The 20780-nt window shown below is 42.7% G+C and overlaps 2 protein-coding genes across 3 annotated transcripts; one reads left to right on the forward strand and one right to left on the reverse strand.

Annotated features, from left to right (window-relative positions):
* Nucleotides 1–4473: 4473 nt before the first annotated feature.
* Nucleotides 4474–13008, forward strand: LOC115175792 (proline-rich protein PRCC). Of its 2 annotated transcripts, XM_029735316.1 has the most exons (8): nucleotides 4474–4754; nucleotides 5273–5519; nucleotides 5648–5695; nucleotides 8114–8593; nucleotides 10247–10345; nucleotides 10617–10763; nucleotides 11020–11085; nucleotides 11415–13008. In XM_029735316.1, exons 1-8 carry the CDS (start codon nucleotides 4669–4671, stop codon nucleotides 11499–11501), a joined length of 1260 nt encoding a protein of 419 aa, XP_029591176.1. In that variant the 5' UTR covers nucleotides 4474–4668; the 3' UTR covers nucleotides 11502–13008. The 2 variants fall into 2 exon arrangements, with proteins under 2 accessions (XP_029591176.1, XP_029591177.1); XM_029735317.1 differs by having other exon boundaries at nucleotides 4475–5519.
* A 263-nt stretch (nucleotides 13009–13271) lies between these two features.
* mrpl9 (mitochondrial ribosomal protein L9) lies at nucleotides 13272–20589 on the reverse strand. Its single transcript, XM_029735318.1, has 7 exons — nucleotides 20296–20589; nucleotides 18166–18325; nucleotides 17935–18059; nucleotides 17707–17760; nucleotides 17384–17485; nucleotides 15237–15320; nucleotides 13272–13658 (listed from the first exon to the last, which is right to left on the reverse strand). Exons 1-7 carry the CDS (start codon nucleotides 20392–20394, stop codon nucleotides 13527–13529), a joined length of 756 nt encoding a protein of 251 aa, XP_029591178.1. The 5' UTR covers nucleotides 20395–20589; the 3' UTR covers nucleotides 13272–13526.
* Between the last annotated feature and the right edge of the window lie 191 nt (nucleotides 20590–20780).

Raw genomic sequence — 20780 nt, forward strand, 5'->3', positions numbered from 1 at the left:
TTGAGGCTCCATGTCATAAACACCACATACCAGGAGTAGTGGAGGAACGTAGGAACCGTATGGTGAATGGACAGAAGAAGGAAATTCTACATGTTATTGCTAATTGATGAAGAGTTTCTCCCGACACATGTATAGCTGGGGTATATGAGATACGCAGTGAGAGCTTTTGTGAACGAGCCGTTGCAATGTCGTAATTGTAAAATGTTTGGGCATTTGTCAAATGTGTGTAGACGGAATAAATATGTTACTGAAGACTCAGTCAAATCAAATCAAATTTGATTTGTCACATGCTTTGTAAACAACAGGTGTAGACTAACAGTGAAACGCTAACTTACGGCCCTTCCCAACAATGCAGAGAGAAAGAAAATAGAAAAATAATAGAAAAGTAAAACACGTAATAATAAAATAAATAATAAATACACAAACGTGGCTATATACACGGGGTACCAGTACCGAGTTGATGTGCAAGGGTACGAGATAATTGAGGTAGATACTCTATATATACAAAAGTACGTGGACACCCCTTCAAATTAGTTGATTCGGCTATTTCAGCCACACCTGTTGCTGACAGGTGTATAAAATCGAGCACACAGCCATGCAATCTCCATAGACAAACATTGGCAGTAGAATGGCCTTACTGAAAAGCTCAGTGACTGTCAATGTGGCACCATCATAGGATGCCACCTTTTCAACAAGTCAGTTCGTCAAATGTATGCCCTGCCCCAGTCAACTCTAAGTGCCATTATTGTGAAGTGGAAACATCTAGGCGCAACAACGGCTCATTCCGCGAGTGGTAGGCCACACAAGTTCACAGAATGCGACCTCCGAGTGCTGAAGTGCGTAGTGCGTAAAAATCATCTGTCCTTGGTTACAACAATCACTACCGAGTTCCAAACTGCCTATGGAACCAACGTCAGCACAATAACTGTTATTTGGGAACTTCATGAAATGGGTTTCCATGGCCGAGCAGCCGCACACAAGCCTAAGATCACCATGCACAATGCCAAGCATCGGCTTGAGTTGTGTAAAGCTCGCTGCCATTGGACTCTGGAGCAGTGGAAACGTGTTTTCTGGAGTGATGAATCACGCATCACCATCTGACAGTCCGACAGAGGAATCTGGGTTTGGCGGATGCCAGGAGAACGCTACCTACCGAATGCATAGTGCCAACTGTAAAGTTTGGTGGAGGAGGAATAATGGTCTGGGGCTGTTTTTCATGGGTTGGGCTAGGCCCCTTAGTTCCAGTGAAGGGAAATCTTAACGCTACTTACATTATAGACAATTATGTGCTTTCAACTTTGTGGCAACAGTTTGGGGAAGGCCATTTCCTGTTTCGGCATGACAATGCCCTTGTGCACAAAGCGAGCGAGGTCCATTCAGAAATGGTTTGTCGAGATCGGTGTGGAAGAACTTGACTGGCCTGCACAGAACCCTGACCTCAACCCCATCGAACACCTTTGGGATGAATTGGAACGCCGACTGCGAGCCAGGCCTAATTGCCCAACATCAGTGCCCGACCTCAATAATGTTCATGTGACTGAATGGAAGCAAGTCCCCGCAGCAGTGTTCCAACATCTAGTGGAAAGCCTTCCCAGAAGAGTGGCTGTTATAGCAGCAAAGGGAGGACCAACTCCACATTAATGCCCATGATTTTGGGATGAGATGGTCGACAAGCAGGTGTCCACATACTTTTGGTAATGTACTGTATGTACATATAACTAGGATTATGTGACAGAGAGTAAACATTAGCAGCAGCGTATGTGAGGAGTCAAATAGGGTCAATGCAGATAGTTAAATAGTTAACCAAATAGCTACCCAGACTAACTATTTAGCAGTCTTATGGCTTAGGGGTAGAAGCTGTTCAGGGTCCTGTTGGTTCCAGATTTGATGCATTGGTACCTCTTGCCGTGCGGTTGCAAAAAGAACAGTCTATGACTTTGGTGGGTGGAGTCTGACGATTTTTAGGGCCTTCATCTGACACAGCCTGGTATACAGGTCCTGGATGGCAGCGAGCTCAGCCTCAGTGATGTACTGGGCCGTACACTACCTTCTGTAGCGCTATGTGGTCGGATGCCAAGAAGTTGCATACCAAGCGGTAATTTCCAGTAGTCCACGATCGGCTCCTTTGTCTTGCTGACGTTGAGGAAGAGGTTGTTGTTCAAGCACCACACTGCCAGGTCTATGACTCCTCCCTAAAGATTGACTCATCATCGTCGGTGATCAGAACTACCACCGTCCTGTTGTTGGCAAACTTAACGATGGCGTTGGAGTCGTGCGTAGCCACGCAGTCATAGGTGAACAGGTAGTACAGGAGGGGACTAAGCATGCACCCTTGAGGGGCCCCGTGTTGAGGGTCAGCGTGGCAGATGCATACTTGCCTAACATCACCACCTGGGGGTGGCCCATCAGGAATACCAGGATCATGTTTCAAAGGGAGGTGTTCAGTCCCAGGGTCCTTATCTTAGTGATGAGCTTGGAGGGCACTGTGGTTTTGAACGCTGAGCTACACTCAGTGGACACACAGTGCTGCAATTGTTTAAGAGTGAAGAAGGTTGAAGTAGCAATCTGTCCAACCGGTCTCCTATGCAGAGGCATTGGAAATTGTAGAAGGAGCGTGTGGAAATTAGGAAGAAATGTCAATAGACATCTTGAAGCCTGGAGAGAATGTTTATTAGTTGAAGGATCCTGAAATTCTGATAGTAAAGAAGGTGGATTTTGTTGCGTTTATTGCGCAGGTGATAAATTATACATGCCAAACAAACAAGAAATCAAAGAAACTGGATATAATTGTGAATGTGGCTAAAAGGTTTTTGGATCTCCAGCAGTGGTGGGAAAAGTACTCAATTCTCATACTAAAGTAAAGGTAAAGATACCTTAATAGAGAATAAGTCAAGTAAAAGTCAGTCACCCAGTGAAATACTACTTGAGTAAAAGTCTAAAAGTATTTGGTTTAAAATATACACTCCCGTTCAAAAGTTTGGGGTCACTTAGAAATGTTCTTTTTTTGAAAGAAAGGCACATTTTCTGTCCATTAAAATAACATCAAATTGATCAGAAATACAGTGTAGACATTGCTAATGTTGTAAATAACTATTGTAGCTGGAAACGGCTGATTTTACAACACTGTGTACTACTCCCTTCACAGAACAGAGCAAACTGGCTCTAAAGAAAATAGAAAGAGGAGTGGGAGGCCCCGGTGCACAATTGAACAAGAGGACAAGTACATTAGAGTGTCTAGTTTGAGAAACAGACGCCTCACAAGTCCTCAACTGGCAGCTTCAATAAATAGTACCCGCAAAACACCAGTCTCAACGTCAACAGTGAAGAGGCAACTCCGAGATGCTGGCCTTCTAGGCAGAGTTGCAAAGAAAAAGCTAAATCTCAGACTCTTTTTATTTGCCAGTCTGAGATTTGTCTTTTTCTTTGCAACTCTGCCTAGAAGGTCAGCATGCGGGTACTATTTAATGAAGCTGCCAGTAGATGGCAGCATGCACCTTTAACGTTTGTTTGTGGCCTGTTATAATACCATAGAAGAAGAAGAAGACGAAGAAGAATACCGACGTAATTAAATAGGATCATAAACTGGGTGGTTCGAGCCCTGAATGATGATTGGCTGACAGCTGTGGTATTTCAGACTGTATACCACACATATGACAAAGCATTTATTTTTACTGCTCTAATTACGTTGGTAACCAGTATATAATAGCAATAAGGCACCTCTGGGGTTTGTGATATATGGCCAATATACAACGGCTAACAGGCTGACTACAACGCTTGCGTTGCAAAATACATTTAGAAATCTATATTATTCAATTATTGTACCCACACTGCTCGCACACGCCAATGAGCATCTGTGTTGCCAAAGGCTAAAATAGAAGTCAGTTCTATTTGTGACGCAGATCGCACTGCAAGTCCTTCCTCTCCCATCTCCTCATTGGTTATACCCACGTGGGTGACTGAAAGAAGATCGAGGTCAGTGGCGGTAATACACCTAATTTATGAAAGTTGCCAATGGCAATATAAAGTCCAGAGAAGAAAAGGCTTGGAAGGAGGAGAGATGACTAGAAACAATTTGGTTGACTGTTTTATGTGTGGATTAATTGTCAGAGTAGAGGACCTTGTGCATTTCAGGTAAAATAACAACTCAATGTTTATATCCCTGGACAAATTAGCTAGCAACAGCAAGCTAACTAAATAGGACAAATTAGCTAGCAAGTGCAAACTAGCTAGCTAAATTGCCATACATGTTTAATGCTTTTCGACCTGTCCCCAAATTAATGTAATTGGTTGAGTTTGTTTTGATATTTTAACCTGCGTGTCGTGATCGCATTTGGTGTGGGGGAACAAAATACATTTATGCACGATGGTGCATGCACCCAGCCGGTTTGGGTTCCATGTAAGGACTGTGTCCAGGCACTCTGCGTTGCGCATAAGAACAGCCCTTAGCCATATACCACACCTCCTCGGGCATTATTGCTTAATTAGATGGCGGTGCAATGTCCTTTTCCATGAACAAATGTGCAATCCATTTTCCAAACTATGAAAGGCAGCAACACCCAACAAAGAAAGCATCTAGTCTGCCGGAAAACCAAACGAAGAAGGTGGATTTGCGTCGAAGCGGCGCAATTAGTAGCAGCTTGAACACTTCTGTTTTGCACGCATCCATCCATGGTATCAGAGACCCCAAAAGGATATGCTAGCGATTGCTGTTATTGGATGGAACCAGCTATTTTGGTGGAGGAAAGAAGCCATGGGTATTGACTGCATAATATTCAGTGTAACGTTAAACTAAAACTAGCTTAACATTCACATTAAAGGTATGTTAAGCACCTGCTGAGGCCTTGTTTGCTTCGAGTCTAGTCAGTAATCGGCCTGTTTGGAACATTATTAACTTACTCTGCAGTGGCTCGACTTGAGCCGCAGGATTTAGCCTCTAGCTAGCCTTTGGCGAGTCAATTGTTTACAATTTGAAAGTTAGCTATAAAGTTTGTCATACATTTAAATTGTTGTCCACAATTTATTGGTTGTTCTCATGCAGTAAGCCTCGTATACTTGTACGGCCAAACAATTTTAGCCAGCGAACGTTAGCTATCGTAAACTTGGCAGGTGTGGGTCGGTGGGTGCAGCTAGCTAGTTAGCCATATTAGTATTTACCCGCTACTTATGCCAAAGCTGCTCCAGAAACATCAACAATGTCTTTGGTAGCGTATGCTAGCAGTGACGACAGTGATTCAGACGAAACGTCTAACGTTAGTTCCATCGTCCCGGGTAGCAAACGTGGGGGGCTTTTCGCACGTCTCCCTGCCCCCAAAAGATCTGCCTCAGAGGCACTAGGAAACGTGCGACCAAGCAAAGGGACAACACACTTCTCTTCACGGAACACTGTGTCAAACGATGGCGACGAGGACTCAGTTACCCGTTCTCAACCATCCAAGGGAGGGTTGCTTTTCGACTTACCTAAACCGAAGAAGCGAACAGAGCCTGTCAAAATCCCTATACCTGAGATAAAGAGAGGGGATGTAAGTAACAGGGCCACAGGCTCATAACCATGCTAGATGTTAAACATTTAATTTAGCTACAGACCAAATAACAAGTGCTTGTTTTGAAATGGATTAGAAGTGATGATTTCAACATGTCTTGTCAACAGTCTGACTCTGATGAAGATGAACCAAGGAGAAAGAAATCCCTGCCCCAGGTAAAACATGACTTGCATTTTAGATAATTTTCAGTGACAAATTCTCAGTATATTTAACCTTTATTTAACCAGGTAGGCTAGTTGAGAACAAGTTCTCATTTACAACTGCGACCTGGCCAAGATCAAGCGAAGCAGTGCAACACAAACAACAACAGAGTTAAACATGGAATAAACAAACATACAGTCAATAATACAATAGGGGGAAAAAGTCTATATACAGTGTGTGCAAATGAGGTAGGATAAGGGAGGTAAGGCAATAAATGGGCCATAGTGGCGAAATAATTACAGTATAGCAATTGAAGTGATATATGTGCAGAAGAAGAAGAGTGTAAGTAGAGATACTGGGGTGCAAAGGAGCAAAATAAATAAGTGTGAGGATGAGGTAGTTGGATGGGCTATTTACAGATGAGCTATGTACAGGTGCAGTGATCTGTGAGCTGCTCTGACAGCTGGTGCTTAAAGCTAGTGAGGGAGATATGAGTCTCCAGCTTCAGTGATTTTTTGCAGTTTGTTCCAGTCATTGGCAGCAGAGAACTGGAAGGAGAGGCGGCCAAAGGAGGAATTGGCTTTGGGGGTGACCAGTGAAATATACCTGCTGGAGCGCGTGCTACGGGCGGGTGCTGCTATGGTGACCAGTGAGCTGAGGCGGGGCTTTACCTAGCAAAAACGTATAGATGACCTGGAGCCAGTGGGTTTGGCAACGAATATGAAGCGAGGGCCAGCCAACGAGAGCATACAGGTCGCAGTGGTGGGTAATATATGGGGCTTTGGTGACAAAACGGATGGCACTGTGATAGACTGCATCCAATTTGCTGAGTAGAGTGTTGGAGGCTATTTTGTAAATGACATCGCCGAAGTCAAGGATCGGTAGGATAGTCAGTTTTACGAGGGTATGTTTGGCAGCATAAGTGAAGGATGCTTTGTTGTGAAATTGGGAGGCGATTCTAGATTTAATTTTTGATTGGAGATGCTTAATGTGAGTCTGGAAGGAGCGTTTACAGTCTAACCAGACACCTAGGTATTTGTAGTTGTCCACATATTCTAAGTCAGGACTGTCCAGAGTAGTGATGCTGGACGTGCGGGCAGGTGTGGGCAGCGATCGGTTGAAGATGCATCAGCTATCTGGATTTGGGGAAGGAGAAATGGGGGAGGCTTGGGCAAGTTGCTGTGGGGGGTGCAGGGCTGTGGACTGGGGTAGGGGTAGCCAGGTGGAAAGCATGGCCAGCCATAGAAAAATGCTTATTGAAATTCTCAATTATCGCAGATTTATCGGTGGTCACAGTGTTTCCTAGCCTCAGTGCAGGGGCAGCTGGGAGGAGGTGCTTTTATTCTCCATGGACTTTAGTGTCCCAGAACTTTTTGGAGTTTGTTCTACAGGATGCAAATATCTGTTAGGAAAGCAATGGCTAGCTTTTTCAAACTGCCTGTGTGTATTGGTTCCTAACTTCCCTGAAAAGTTGCATATCGCGGGGGCCATTCGATGCTAATGCAGTACGCCACCGGATGTTTTTGTGCTGGTCAAGGGCAGTCAGGTCTGGAGTGAACCAAGGGCTATATCTGTTCCTGGTTTAAAAAAAATTGAATGGGGCATGCTTATTTAAGATGGTGAGGAAGGCATTTTAAAGAATAACCAGGCATCCTCTACTGATGGAATGAGATCAATATCCTTCAAGAATACCCGGGCCAGGTTGACTAGAAAGGCCTGCTCGCTGAAGTGTTTTAGGGAGCGTTTGACAGTGATGAGGGGTGGTCAATTGACCGCAGATCCATTACGGACGCAGGCAATGAGGCAGTGATTGCTGAGGTCCTGGTTGAAGACAGCAGAGGTGTATTTGGAGGGCAGGTTGGTTAGGATGATATCTATGAGGGTGCCCGTGTTTACGGATTTGGGGTTGTACCTGGTAGGTTCATTGATAATTTGTGTGAGATGGAGGGCATCAAGCTTAAATTGTAGGATGGCTGGGGTGTTAAGCGTGATACAGCCTGTAAATGTGGACGTCGGCCTTGCCAACCATACCTATCATGATCTAACCCCTCATCGAAGTTGCCACTAGCCGGCCTCCGCCCAGTACCCTGCCCCGAGCCTTATTCACTTTTCTAGCCGGCTACCACTTGGTACTCTACCTTGCACCCTAGACTGCTACCCGATGTATATAGTCATGAACACTGGTCACTTTAATGTTTTCATCTGGTTTCACCCACATTATATGTATATACAGTATTTTAGTCATGATTCATCCTATATAACTTATTTAAACATTTTCAGGATTGTGTGTATTGTTTGTTTTTCTAGTTATTACTGCACTGTTGGATCTAGAAACATAAGCATTTTGCTGTACCTGTGATAACATCTGTGTATGCGACCAACAAACTTTGATTTGAGGACATGTTTTCTTTCTCTTTCCATCTCTATCTCAGGGTCCTGGCACTGGCCTTTCCTCCCTCCTGCCTCAGCCAAAAAACATGGTTGTGAAGGAGATGCAAAGGGCCCTGGTGCCGCACACCCTCACCAAGCGGCCTGACCCAAAGAAACCCACAAAGCCCTTCTTAGGGGCCTCCCAGGGCCACCTCAGCTCCAGTGCATCACCCTCCGCCATCAAAGCAGCAGCTAAATCGGCTGCCCTGCAGCTAGCGAGGCAAATAGCTGCTGAGGAAAGTGATGAAGAACTGGCCCCCGAGAACTACTTCTCCCTGGAAGACAGCGCCAAGCCTCTCCCCGCTGTGGTCCGAAGCTTGACCCCAGAGCCTGTCCCCACCACAGGCCTGCTACCCGCTCCTCCAGGCATGCAGCGTGGTACATTCCAGTCAGATGCCCCTCTGGACTTTGGCGCGAACCAAGAGGGAGCTTGGGGAGGTCAACAGCTAGGGGTGTACCAGCAGCCCTCGACAGAGCCTCAGGTATGGAGAAAATGTTGGGTCAATGGATACACTACATGACCAAAAGTATGTAGACATGTGCTTGTGGAACATCTCATTGCAAAATGGGCATTAATATGGAGTTGGTCCCCCTTTACTGCTATAGCAGCTTCCACTCTTCTGGGAAGGCTTTCCACTAGATGTTGGAACATTGCTGCAGGGATTTGCTTACATTCACAAGAGCCCTAGTGAGGTTGAGCGCTGATGTTGGGCGATTAGGCCTTTCTTGCAGTTGGGCTTATCAATTCATACCAAAGGTGTTTTGATGGGGTTGAGGTCAGGGCTCTGTGCAGACCAGTCAAGTTCTTCCTCACCGATCTCAACAAACTATTTCTGTATGGACGTCGCTTTGTGCACGGGGCATTGTCATGCTGAAACAGGAAAGGGCCTTCCTCAAACTGTTGCCACAAAGTTGGAAAGTAAGAATCGTCTCAACTGTCATTGTATGCTGTAGCGTTAAGACTTCCTTTGACTGGATCTAAGGGGCCTAGCCCGACCCATGAAAAACAGCCCCAGACCATTATTCCTCCTCCACCAAACTTTACAGTTTTCACTATGCATTCGGCAGGTAGCGTTCTCCTGGTAGCGTTCTCCTGGCATCATTCGGCAGGTAGCGTTCATCCTGGCATCGTTCTCCTGGCGTTCTCCTGGCAAACCCAGATTAGTCCGTCGGACTGGCAGAGGATGAAGCGTGATTCATTACTCCAGAGAACGCGTTTCCACTGCTCCAGAGTCCAATGGCGGCGAGCTTTACTCCACTCCAGCTGACACTTGGCATTGCGGATGGTGATTTTAGGATTGTGTGCAGCTGCTAGGCCATGGAAACCATCAAGCTCTAAACCAAGCGTTTTTGTGACGTTGGTTCCAGAGGCAGTTTGGAACTCGGTAGTGAGTGTTGCAACCGAGGACAAACTACTTTGCATGCTTGGGCACTCAGCGGTACCATTCTGTGAGCTTGTGTGGCCTACCACTTTGTGGCTGAGCCGTTGTAACAGCATTTACAGTTGACTGGGCAGCTCTAGCAGGGCAGAAATTTGATGAACTGACGGTGCCACGTCGAAGGTCACGGAGCTCTTCTGTAAGGCCATTCTATTGCCACTGTTTGTCTATGGAGATTGCATGGCGGTGTGCTCAATTTTATACACCTGTCAGCAACGGGTGTGGCTGAAATGGCTGAATCCACTCATTTGAAGGGGTGTCCATATACTTTTGTGTATATAGTGTATAGCTCTTTTTCCCTCTAGCTAGATAGATGGGCAGATATAAGCTTTAAAGCTTAACAATGCATTGTGTAAAACTGTTGCCAATGCATCAAAATAAACTACAATAATACTCAACTTCCACAATTGACCAATACAATAGACCTGCTGTGCATTACCTACTCAAATATCCAACTACAACTTATTTTGGATGAGAGCAAATTATGGATATCAGTCTTACCAAGCTGATATTCAGGTTCAAACATCCGCTGTACTGTGCCCAGAATTGATCCTTATTGACCCCTGTGAGTTTGGCACACAGCAGTTCGCTGTAAAACTCTTGTTCTCATCCGTTGAGATGACTCAGGGTGGCGTAATGCTCTTATGTCATGTTGCATTGATACAGGCTAACAAAAAACATTATCCTGTTGGATAGGGTTACTACAATGAGGCTTACTACCAGGATCCAGAGTCTGACCCAGCGTTGCCTGAACCAGAGCAACCTAGTTCCTCCGCCCTGTTTGATGATGAAGCGGTAAGAATGTTTCTTGACTTGACATTGGTCTGTTGGCTTGTTATTGATCAGGAATGTGATTTATTTATTTTTTCCCTGATCAATCAGGAAGTCCTTCCTTTCTGACATCCTGTATATCACTGAATTTGACCTACCCCGAAACCAACATCCTGCTCTTCTTGATTTTGTTTTATATTATCCTGATCGCATCCATTATTGTCAGCATAGTTCATACACTGAATAGAGGTTGCTGCTTCAAGATATAGAAGAGTATGATATTTTCTGGTTGCAGTTCATGAGGCTGCAGGGGAAGAGGAACAGGGGCAAGGAAGAGGTGAAGTTCCTGGAGATTAAGGGAGATGACCAGCTGAGCGGCAACCAGCAGTGGATGACCAAGAGCATGACGGAAGAGAAGCAAGAGCGCAAATCCTTCAGCAAGGTGAGGGAGATTTGCACTGGAACCATCCCCATGTTGCTTACACTTGTCCATTCTTTTCAGATCCGTTAACATCAAAGGGTTAGGGGCTAGGAGCTTAATTGGAACCTGGATTGTAGTAGTGATGATGGGGTAGGGGAATAGTGGAATTAGAGTTGAGGAGTTGGTAGGACTTTTTTCATGTCGCTTAGTGAGGATTTTGTTATCTGATCTCAACCTTGCTTGGGCTGACTCCCTAACCTCTTCCCTATGTCTGTAGAAAAAGGGAGACCAACCCACAGGGCAACAGCGACGCAAGCACCAGATCACATACCTCATCCACCAGGTGAGTAAATACTGTTTACATTGCTTCAGTACTGTCTTGGAACCTAACAACAAGGTCCCATTTCAGTAGGCTCAAACTGGAGAAAAACAAAATGTGTTCCCACTGGACAAGTTGTCCTTCTCTTCTGTTGAGTTTAAAAAAATGTTTTTCCCAGTTTGGCCCCTACTAAACACGACTTGGCACACCTATCACTGGCAATCATTTTGGAAACACTTAACATGCATGGTTATTGGCCTCATATCAACAGACCTGGATTTGACCAGATATGTGATTTTTACAAGCAAAATGTGTCAAGGTTTGCGTTAACTTGTAATTCTGATCACCTATAGGCAAAGGAGCGAGAGCTAGAGCTGAAGAACAACTGGGCTGACAACAAGCTGACTCGCCGGCAAACACAGGCCAAATATGGCTTTTAAGAACCGTAACAGAAGGCTTGGTGGCATGCATAGCCCCCCCCCCTGGAGATTTAGAGTAGTACAGTCCAGAAGATTTTCTCAACATGGGGCATACTATACCCTTGCCGTGGGGGAGGGGTTACACACCTCATAGACCCATCCTTGGAGATGTTAGCACTGACTTTCCTTTTTGTCCCCCCTGTTTGTGGGCCTCCCTGGATTTGATACTTAAAACATTGCTGATATAAACAGTAGTTTTGGTGGTCTATTTTGTATTTGTTTATTGGCTGCATAGGAAATCAAACTAATCAGACTGCTGCACACATGGTTGACTGACACACATGCTTTCCTGGGAAATCGTATTTAAATGCAATTTTATGTGGTGGTGGTGGTATTTCACCAGATTACACATTACTGATAATTGGTCGTTCCAGTCTGAGATTAAGAGGAATGTTTTCCTTGTGGAGTCCATATTGTATGTTTCCAATGGTGGGACAGTGACCTGCTCTTAAATTCTGTCAATCCAACCACAAGCTTCCCCTAGTTTTTTAAATGTTAGGAAACACATGCTATGCCCTTGGTGGGATTTCCCTGTGGTGGAGATGCTTCAACCTGACCTGTTTGGAATACATCTCTTTACTGGATCTTGGGGGAGAGTTATTCTTTTAAAGGAGCCAGAAACTCCTGTCTGCCAATAAACACGATCATATACAGTGATGAGACTTATTGGAATTATAATGAACTGTGCAATTTGAATAAAATAATACTGCCTGTTGCTCAGCCTGTGGAGAATCTTGCTTTCTCTTCAGAGGGAGCATGGATGTGAAATTGGATCCGTTTTGTATTTTACCATCCTGGCTAGCTAACCAGGTTTTTAAATGGCTCTTTTACCAGACCTCAACATTTAGTGAGGATTTGGGAATCCATGTTTCTGAAGGGTGCTCTCTGCTCATTCTGCTGGTTTTGTTGTAGCTTTATATGGTGATGGCATCAGATACTGTATGTATAAGAAATATGCTACGGTGCATTCCTTGCTTACTTACCCAATCCTCTCAGATCTTCAAGGGTGTGAATTAAGAGAAATGGAAGTTGGAAGGGCAGTTTACTAATCCCATTACACCTGGATACCCCCCCCCCCCCCCCCACAAGAAAATGCTGAAAACCAGTCAAGGATGTCGGTTCTACCTTTCGTGATAAACTAGCTCAAGTGTTTTGTATATTGACACTCCTATTAAGTCAAAGCAGAAATAATGTAACCATGTTCACAACTTGGCATTAGCAGGGACAAAGACTGGCGCTGCCAAAAGCACCCCATTGAGGACAATGGTATAGCAGACAGACTACTAGATTTCTAAAGGTGTTACGGCTAACTATTTTAGGCACTCAGATCTTAAAGGTCTGCTTTGCCAAGCTCATTAGGAGGCATTTCGATACTGTTTATGTAAGAGGCAGGGAAAATACCTTTTTGTTTTACCCTATACTGTTACATGTTTTGTGCTGTTACAATAAAATTTATTTCATTTCCTGACTTGCCAGATTTGATACATGTTGTTCAGTATCTCAGCTCTTAACATTAAGGACAAACCAAAATAAAAATCAGTCGATGGTGCCGACACCTGGAAAACCAGACCAAGTTAACGGCTCCATCCCAGGCAGTTGCACTGTAACTACTCTTCATATAAACTTGACTTTGCAGTGAAAGTGATGGCATGCATATGAAAATAATGAAATTACAAAATGAGACTAGAATACAATATACAACCATGAGTTTGTCATGAAATAACAATCTTGCACTTTCAAAACAGATCCAAAGATGCTTTAATCATTTATTTACACTTATTGTCAGGAGTCAAACAGAGTAAACCGTTCCGTGAGCAATCTACTACTGACATTAAGTACTCCAAAGCTATGTTTAAAGTTTAGTCCTCAAATCGTGGGGTTCTTTGTCTTTTTCCTGTTTCTCTGTGGGTGGAACTTCTTTTTTCCTGAGTCGCCTCTGGTGCTGGGGCAGCTTCTGGAATGGTAGCCTCTGGAACAGTAGCTGCCTCAAACTGTAGGGACCTCTTGTACTGCAGCTGCAACAGTCTCCTGCTTTTTCAACAGTTTGCGCCCAGTCACTGTAGGGTCTTCAAAGGGCACCACCGACATGGGGATCCGCACAGTATCTATCCCATTAACCTGGGGAGAAGAGGCAAATTAAACACTGGAACCACAGGGCCAGGTTACCAAACAGGCATGCAGGACACTAACCTTAACCCCCCAGATAGCATATGAACATCATAAGCCATGGCAAAATGTGTAGAATTGTAGGAAATTGGCTATAAAAAAGCACATTTCTCTCAGCCTCACGGCATAAATGCAGCAAACTAGTTTCCCCAAATAATACAAAATTCCAGATTTGGGGCAGGGGGGGGCTCATGGAGGTAGGTGTGCGGGGTCCATGCATGCCAATGCCGCACCTTTTGGGGAATCAACATTCAATTGACTAATAGCATATATGAAATGTATTTATAGCAAAAATAATCATTTGGTTGTGTTTATGAAGGTCTTAGGTAACAGAATACAAAAGAAAAATGTATTTCAAAAAACAATAGCATTTTCATTAGTTTGTTACTCCAGGCCAGCATTTCCCAAGCTCCTCCCTGGGGACCCCAAGGGGTACATGTTTTGTGTTTTCTTCCCCCTAGCACTACACAGCTGATTCAAATAATCAAAGCTTGATGGGTTCATTACTGGAATCAGCTGTGTAGTGCTAGAGCAAAAAACCAAAACATGCCCCCTTTGGGGTCCCCAGGACAGAGTTGGAAAACTCTGCTGTAGACTATATGTAAAATGAAAAACCACAACAAAAACAATTAAAGTATTAATATACACCATCGCAAAGAAATCCATTATTTCATTTAGGCAGGTCTTAAGAAACATGCAACTAAGAACATTTATTTCAAAAGAACAGAATAGCATATATATTATGTTGCCACGAGTGCTGCCGTGTGGAACGCATGGAATTGCAGTAATTCTACAAAAAAAAGTAATATTTTGAAATAGAGCCCATCTGCAATTTTGTATTTTTTTTGGCAAATGTAGGTGTTTTAGAAACCTTTGAAGACATCTGACCTGCATGAACCTTGATCATATTGTCAGCCATCTGACTATTGTCAATGTAATATTGTCTTTAAGCTAAATCTATCTATCTATCTATCTATCTATCTATCTATCTATCTATCTATCTATCTATCTATATATATATATATATATATAGCTAGATGGGCAGCCAACTGTCGGGTAAAGGAAGGGCGGGCGGGGAATGACATGCCCTCCTAAAACTGCTTAGAACAAACTGATATCTAAATTCTAACAACGTCAGTGTGTTAAATATACTTTTTAGTTAAAGTAAAGGACGGAGGGGGACATAACTTTAAAATGGCAGTGATACTACAATTCTTTATTCACAAAAGTCGTCAGTGGCGGTTCTAGTGTTAATGGAATGCCTTTAAAATCATCTCAACTATTTTGGCTCCTCTGTCTCCAGTTTCTGGGAGGCAACCATGCTCATCCTGTCTGATACCAGACCAGAGCCATTTGAGCTGCTGCTCTCTTCATTAGTAATGAAAGAGAATACTTATTTTGGTAGTAAAAAGCCAATGCTTTCATTGGAGAAAATTGCCAATAAAACCCACAGTTCCATGCATTTAGACCAGACAAAATAAAACAAAAATAAAATTGTCAACACAGTGAAATATGGAGTTGTGCCCTTACCGTGACCTCACACCAGTAATCTCCCAGGTCTTTGATTGACTCTTCCGGTAGTCTCAGTGCATGAGGTGGCACAAATATGCCCCGCTGAATAGGAAAAAGATGAGAAGAGAAGACTAAATCAAAAGATTGCTTTCACTTCAATGATGGCTTCTCAGTCATCATTGGCAACCTTTGTTACAGAACATGGTAGAAAATGCTACCAAACCGACACCACTTAATCAGTAGAGAATGATTAGACATGAGTGAATGTGGGCAATTCCACGGTAACAGTGTTGCTGAGACTCCCGATTTTTTTCACTTTAACTTCTTTGGGATAGGGGGCAGTATTTTCACGGCCGGATAAAAAACGTACCCGATTTAATCTGGTTACTACTCCTGCCCAGAAACTATAATATGCATATAATTAGTAGATTTGGATAGAAAACACTCTAAAGTTTCTAAAACTGTTTGAATGGTGTCTGTGAGTATAACAGAACTCATATGGCAGGCCAAAACCTGAGAAGATTCCATACAGGAAGTGCCCTGTCTGACAATTTGTTGTCCTTCTGTTGCATCTCCATCGACATTACAGCATCTGTGCTGTAACGTGACACTTTCTAAGGCTTCCATTGGCTCTCTAAAGCTGCCAGAAAGTGGAATGGGGTGTCTGCTGTCTCTGGGCAAAGTATAGGAGCAGAGTTTGTAAGTGGTCAGCCTGGGGACAGTGAGACTGGAAATGCGCAGTCACGAGAACTCGCCATGTTTTTCTTTCTCTCTTTGATTGAATACAACGTTGCCCGGTTGGAATATTATCGCTATTTTACGAGAAAAATATCATAAATTGATTTTAAACAGAGTTTGACATGCTTCTAAGTACGGTAATGTAATATTTTGACATTTTTTGTCATGAAATGCGCTCGCGCGTTACCCTTCGGATAGTGACCTGAACGCACGAACAAAACAGAGGTATTTGGATATAACTATGGATTATTTGGAACCAAAACAACATTTGTTGTTGAAGTAGAAGTCCTGGGAGTGCATTCTGACGAAGAACAGCAAAGGTAATCCAATTTTTCTAATATTAATTTTGAGTTTAGGTGACCCCGAAGTTGGCGGATGTCAAAATCGCTAGCCGTGATGGCCGAGCTATGTACTCAGAATATTGCAAAATGTGCTTTCGCCGAAAAGCTATTTTAAAATCGGACATAGCGATTACATAAAGAAGTGCTGTATCTATAATTCTTAAAATAATTATGTATTTTGTCAACGTTTATCATGAGTAATTTAGTAAATTCACCGGAAGTTTTCGGTGGGTATGCTAGTTCTGAACGTCACATGCTAATGTAAAAAGCTGGTTTTTGATATAAATATGAACATGATTGAACAAAACATGCATGTATTGTAAACATAATGTCCTAGGAGTGTCATCTGATGAAGATCAAAGGTTAGTGCTGCATTTAGCTGTGGTTTTGGTTTATGTAACATATATGCTTGTTTGGAAAATGGCTGTGTGATTATTTGTGTCTATGTACCCTCCTAACATAATCTAATGTTTTGCTTTCGCTGTAAAGCCTTTTTGAAATTGGACAATGTGGTTAGATTAACGAGAGTCTTATCTTTAAAATGGTGTAAAATAGTTGATTGTTTGAGAAAATTTAATTGTGGTATTTTAGTTGGTTTTGTATTTCGCGCCGTGCGATGCCATTGGCTGTTGGCTAGGGGTTCCGCAGGCGGAACGGGGTTCCGCTAGCGGAACGTCTGTCCTCAACAGGTTAAAATGTCAAACAAAAACCAATCATTGAAAAGTTGAAACATACAACTATGCACAAGGACTACTTTTAACAATTTCAACAATTTTACAAAAACACATTTGCAGTTGCAAAGTTTGGTAACAGAATGATGGTTTGTGCCATCATTCTGCTACCCAACTTTGCATCTGCCCTGTTCTTCAAGTAAATGTGTTTTTGTAAAATGTTCAGTGAAAATTGTTAAAAGTAGTCCTTGTGCATAGAGTTGTATGGTTTGTTGAACATTTTCAACCGTGAAATTGCTACATCACTGTCTGTTTGATGAAAATGGTGATAATCCAACCCTCGCAGATCCGTGACTGCTTCAAGGAAGGATGAATGTACTCCATTTTACTGAATAATCTACAAGCCCAGTCTTACCTTCTGGAGAATCTGTCTGCAGACCACCTCTTTGGTGATGTCATACTCAATGGAGGTTCTTTTCTCAACCTTCAACTCCATATGCTTCAGGATCTCCACCGTCTGCAAACAAGACACACAGCTCAGTTGTAGACAACTGACAGACTAATGGGTAGTAGGAGCGATGTTCATTTGCAAATACAGAAGTACAAACAGGATCTATTAAATATTATTCTAGTTGTTTCAGACAAACGCTTGGTGATGAGCAACACTGCCACAGTACACCAACTTAAGCAGGGGTTAGAAATGAGATGAACTGAAGGAAAAAGGAATGCCCTGCTCACCAGCTGTCCTGTGCGGGTTTGGATTCTCTCCTCGGGCCTCCCTTCATGTAAAAGCTGTAGAGGGAAATGATACGTCTGTTTTAGGAGGTGCAGTATAAGGACTGCATATAACATAGGGTTGATGTAACATAGCTGGATCCTACAATAAAAATGGCAGACTCACACCCATGAACCTTTTCTACAAACCATACCCCTAATACATCTAAAGACTCAGAAGAAAACACTCACCCTTAGCTCCTCTGCAAACATCGCTTTGTTTTCTGGTGATGGGTAGACTGCCAGGCCTTGGGCCAGGAGGTTATTGCGTCCAACAGACTTTTTCACAAACACAGTGTCACCTCGCCCACCAAGCTCTGATAATAAAGCCACAAATACATTAGAATACATGCACACCCATTACTTCATGCTAAGTAATATCCTAGTCCGGATATTGGAAGAAGAACAAACAGGCATACGTACTAGCCACAGTCTGTGTGAGGATGAGTTCCATCTTCTCCTTAGGAGCATGCTTTGTGTCCTCTACCACTTTGTAGACCTGATGTCGCCGAGGGTATAGTCTTGGTGGGCGGCCCTCTTTGGACAATGGGACCTGCCACCAACGCTCTACCACAACTGTATTCTGTGCAAGAAAGAGAATGAGGTATAGAAGGAGAGTTTGGTTCCCCAGGGGTGTATTCATTACAGAAACCGTTTACTGTTTAAGAACCAGATGGAAGCAAACAGAAAACGTAACTAAAACGGGGAGGAACATACCTGAATTTGTCCAATGCAAACTCTTGTTTAGGAATCATGACATTGTGTACTTGAGGAAAATAGGCATGTTTCTCGACTCAAACCCAGACTTTAAAATATGATTGATGGCCAATTAGCTTAGCAACCATGCGATTCAGCATGACAACGTGAACACGATTGGTCAATAGTCTGCTTGGCAGGGTGTTATACGTTCCTCCATTCGTTGCAACCTGGTCTCAGAGCATTTCATACTATTCTGTATGTAAAGCCGAGATAATTAATTTAGTATGATATGTTACGTTTCGTATGGTTAGAGACAGATGCTTACTTAAAAAAAACGAATGGAGGGTGGTTGGTCGGGTAGATAGGTGGGGGTTGCGAGTTCAAATCTCATCATGGTCAACTTGAGCATTTTAGCAACTTTTCAACTACTTACAACTTTTTAGTTACTTTGTAACTACTCTGCATGTTAGCTAACCCTTCCCCTAATCTTAGCCTTTTTAGCTAACTCCTAAACTTAACCTCTAGCCTAGCTAATGTTAGCTACCTAGCTAGAATTCATAACATATCAAATTGAGCAAATTCGTAACCCCTTGTACATTTTGCAAATTCGTAACATATAATCCAAATTGTAATTCCCATATCATACGAAATGGGTAATGGACATCCACAAATTAATACATACCATACAAAACATAACCATACTAAATGGAGAGTCTTAGATTTACATACAGAACAATACGAAATGCTCTGAGACGAGGTTGTTCATTGTCCAATGGGATTCCTGACTCCTTTCTCTAATATCTCTGTATAATTCACTTGAGGCTGCTGAGGGGGAAAACTGCTCATAATAAATGTCTCGAACGGAGCGAATGGAATTGCACAAAACACATGAAAACACTAGCAGTGTTTGAATACTCATACTAACCATACTATTTGTGACGTAAATTGAGTATGTAGTATGCTTACTGGACATAGTTTGTACTGAATGCCAAAAGTTCCCGGATGTCGTACTAGATTAACCAAAATACAAAGTATACAAGCAGTAGACACTATTTCTGTGCATTTAGGGCCCATAATGCAATTCTTCATGAAATGGGCATGGCTTCATTTTCAGATATGAAGTAAATGGCAGAAAATACAAATACATTGCTTTAGGTAATTATGACAAATATTAAGATTTTTTTTAAGCAATGTCAAAGTAATGACTTTTCAAATAAGTTACACATTAGGTTGGCTGACAATTTGTTAGCTACGCTAGCCTTACAAACCACATAGCATATCATTACTGCAGTTGCTTGTATGTACCGTTGTTAGTTCGCTACTTAACATTAGTTGGCTACTAATACATCAAACTTGCTGGTATATTAACTATCTACACTACCCAATGTTTACTGACTTGATTATTCACGTCATTCTTAGCTTAGCTAAGTGGTATAGTCGTTGTGTGTTCTCAATGGACATTTTTAATGAAGTCGTCAGATCTAACTAGTAATTTTATATTCTAACAAGATGCATAGAAGCAGCATCAACTTCCAGTAGACAGGCGAAGCGCTAGTACACTCAATTGAAAGGATAACGTTCATTTACAGTATACTAAAATTAACTAGTAGTATATACTCATTATGTAATATACATTATTGGTATTTGAACACAGCTCATGTGTTTGATACATTTCCACACATTCTGCTCCAGCCATTACCAAGTGCCCATCCTCCCCAATTGAGGTGCCACCAACCTCCCGTGTTGGCTATAGTTAGCAGCACCCATTTAGCTTGCAACCTTATATATTATTCCTGCCTACGTTTAAAAAACAGAAACATTTTATCATTCACTCAAAAACAAAACTATCTTTACCTTGCATGATGTTTGTGAAAAACACTGAACCGAGGAATGTGTCACTTTCGTAAACTCCCGGACTAGATCCTGAAGGACATGACGGCTGGTGCTCCACATGGTTGTCAAGTTTGTATTCAAAATTGCACAACTGCTATTTTCAAACTGTGCTAAAGCAAGGTGGCGTTAGTGCACCTAATGTAAACCAGAAGTTTGATGTTATGAATCAAACAAGATCTTGAAATGAATGCTAATCGTCTAGCTGGTTACCATTGACAAGGCGCTATTGATGTGCGTCACATGAGCGACTACGAAGGAAAGGACCCCAGATTGGCATCTTAAATGAAGCCTGCAGTAACTTGTATCTTCCGTCAAAATGTTTAAGCGTCATTTATATTAGGAATGATTTGAATGAAAACGTTGGAATTATTTTATGCAATTTCATAAAGAAACAAACGTGTGTGTGTGTGTGAGAGAGAGAAAGATAGGTTGTGTGTATGTGTTTT

Source organism: Salmo trutta, chromosome 36 (assembly GCF_901001165.1).
Source record: "Salmo trutta chromosome 36, fSalTru1.1, whole genome shotgun sequence".
Taxonomy (NCBI): Eukaryota; Metazoa; Chordata; class Actinopteri; order Salmoniformes; family Salmonidae; genus Salmo; species Salmo trutta.

Excerpts from the sequence above, each read along its gene's own strand:
- mrpl9 (XM_029735318.1), bottom strand. The coding sequence starts at position 20,394 with ATGTGGAGCACCAGCCGTCATGTCCTTCAGGATCTAGTCCGGGAGTTT. Across the intron at positions 18,326-20,295 it reads TTTCACAAACATCATGCAAG|AATACAGTTGTGGTAGAGCG; the intron begins GTAAAGATAGTT and ends TTTCTTGCACAG. Across the intron at positions 13,659-15,236 it reads ATTACTGGTGTGAGGTCACG|GTTAATGGGATAGATACTGT; the intron begins GTAAGGGCACAA and ends TCTTCTCCCCAG.
- LOC115175792 (XM_029735316.1), top strand. The coding sequence starts at position 4,669 with ATGGTATCAGAGACCCCAAAAGGATATGCTAGCGATTGCTGTTATTGG. Across the intron at positions 4,755-5,272 it reads GTGGAGGAAAGAAGCCATGG|CAAACGTGGGGGGCTTTTCG; the intron begins GTATTGACTGCA and ends CGTCCCGGGTAG. Across the intron at positions 5,696-8,113 it reads GAAAGAAATCCCTGCCCCAG|GGTCCTGGCACTGGCCTTTC; the intron begins GTAAAACATGAC and ends TCTCTATCTCAG.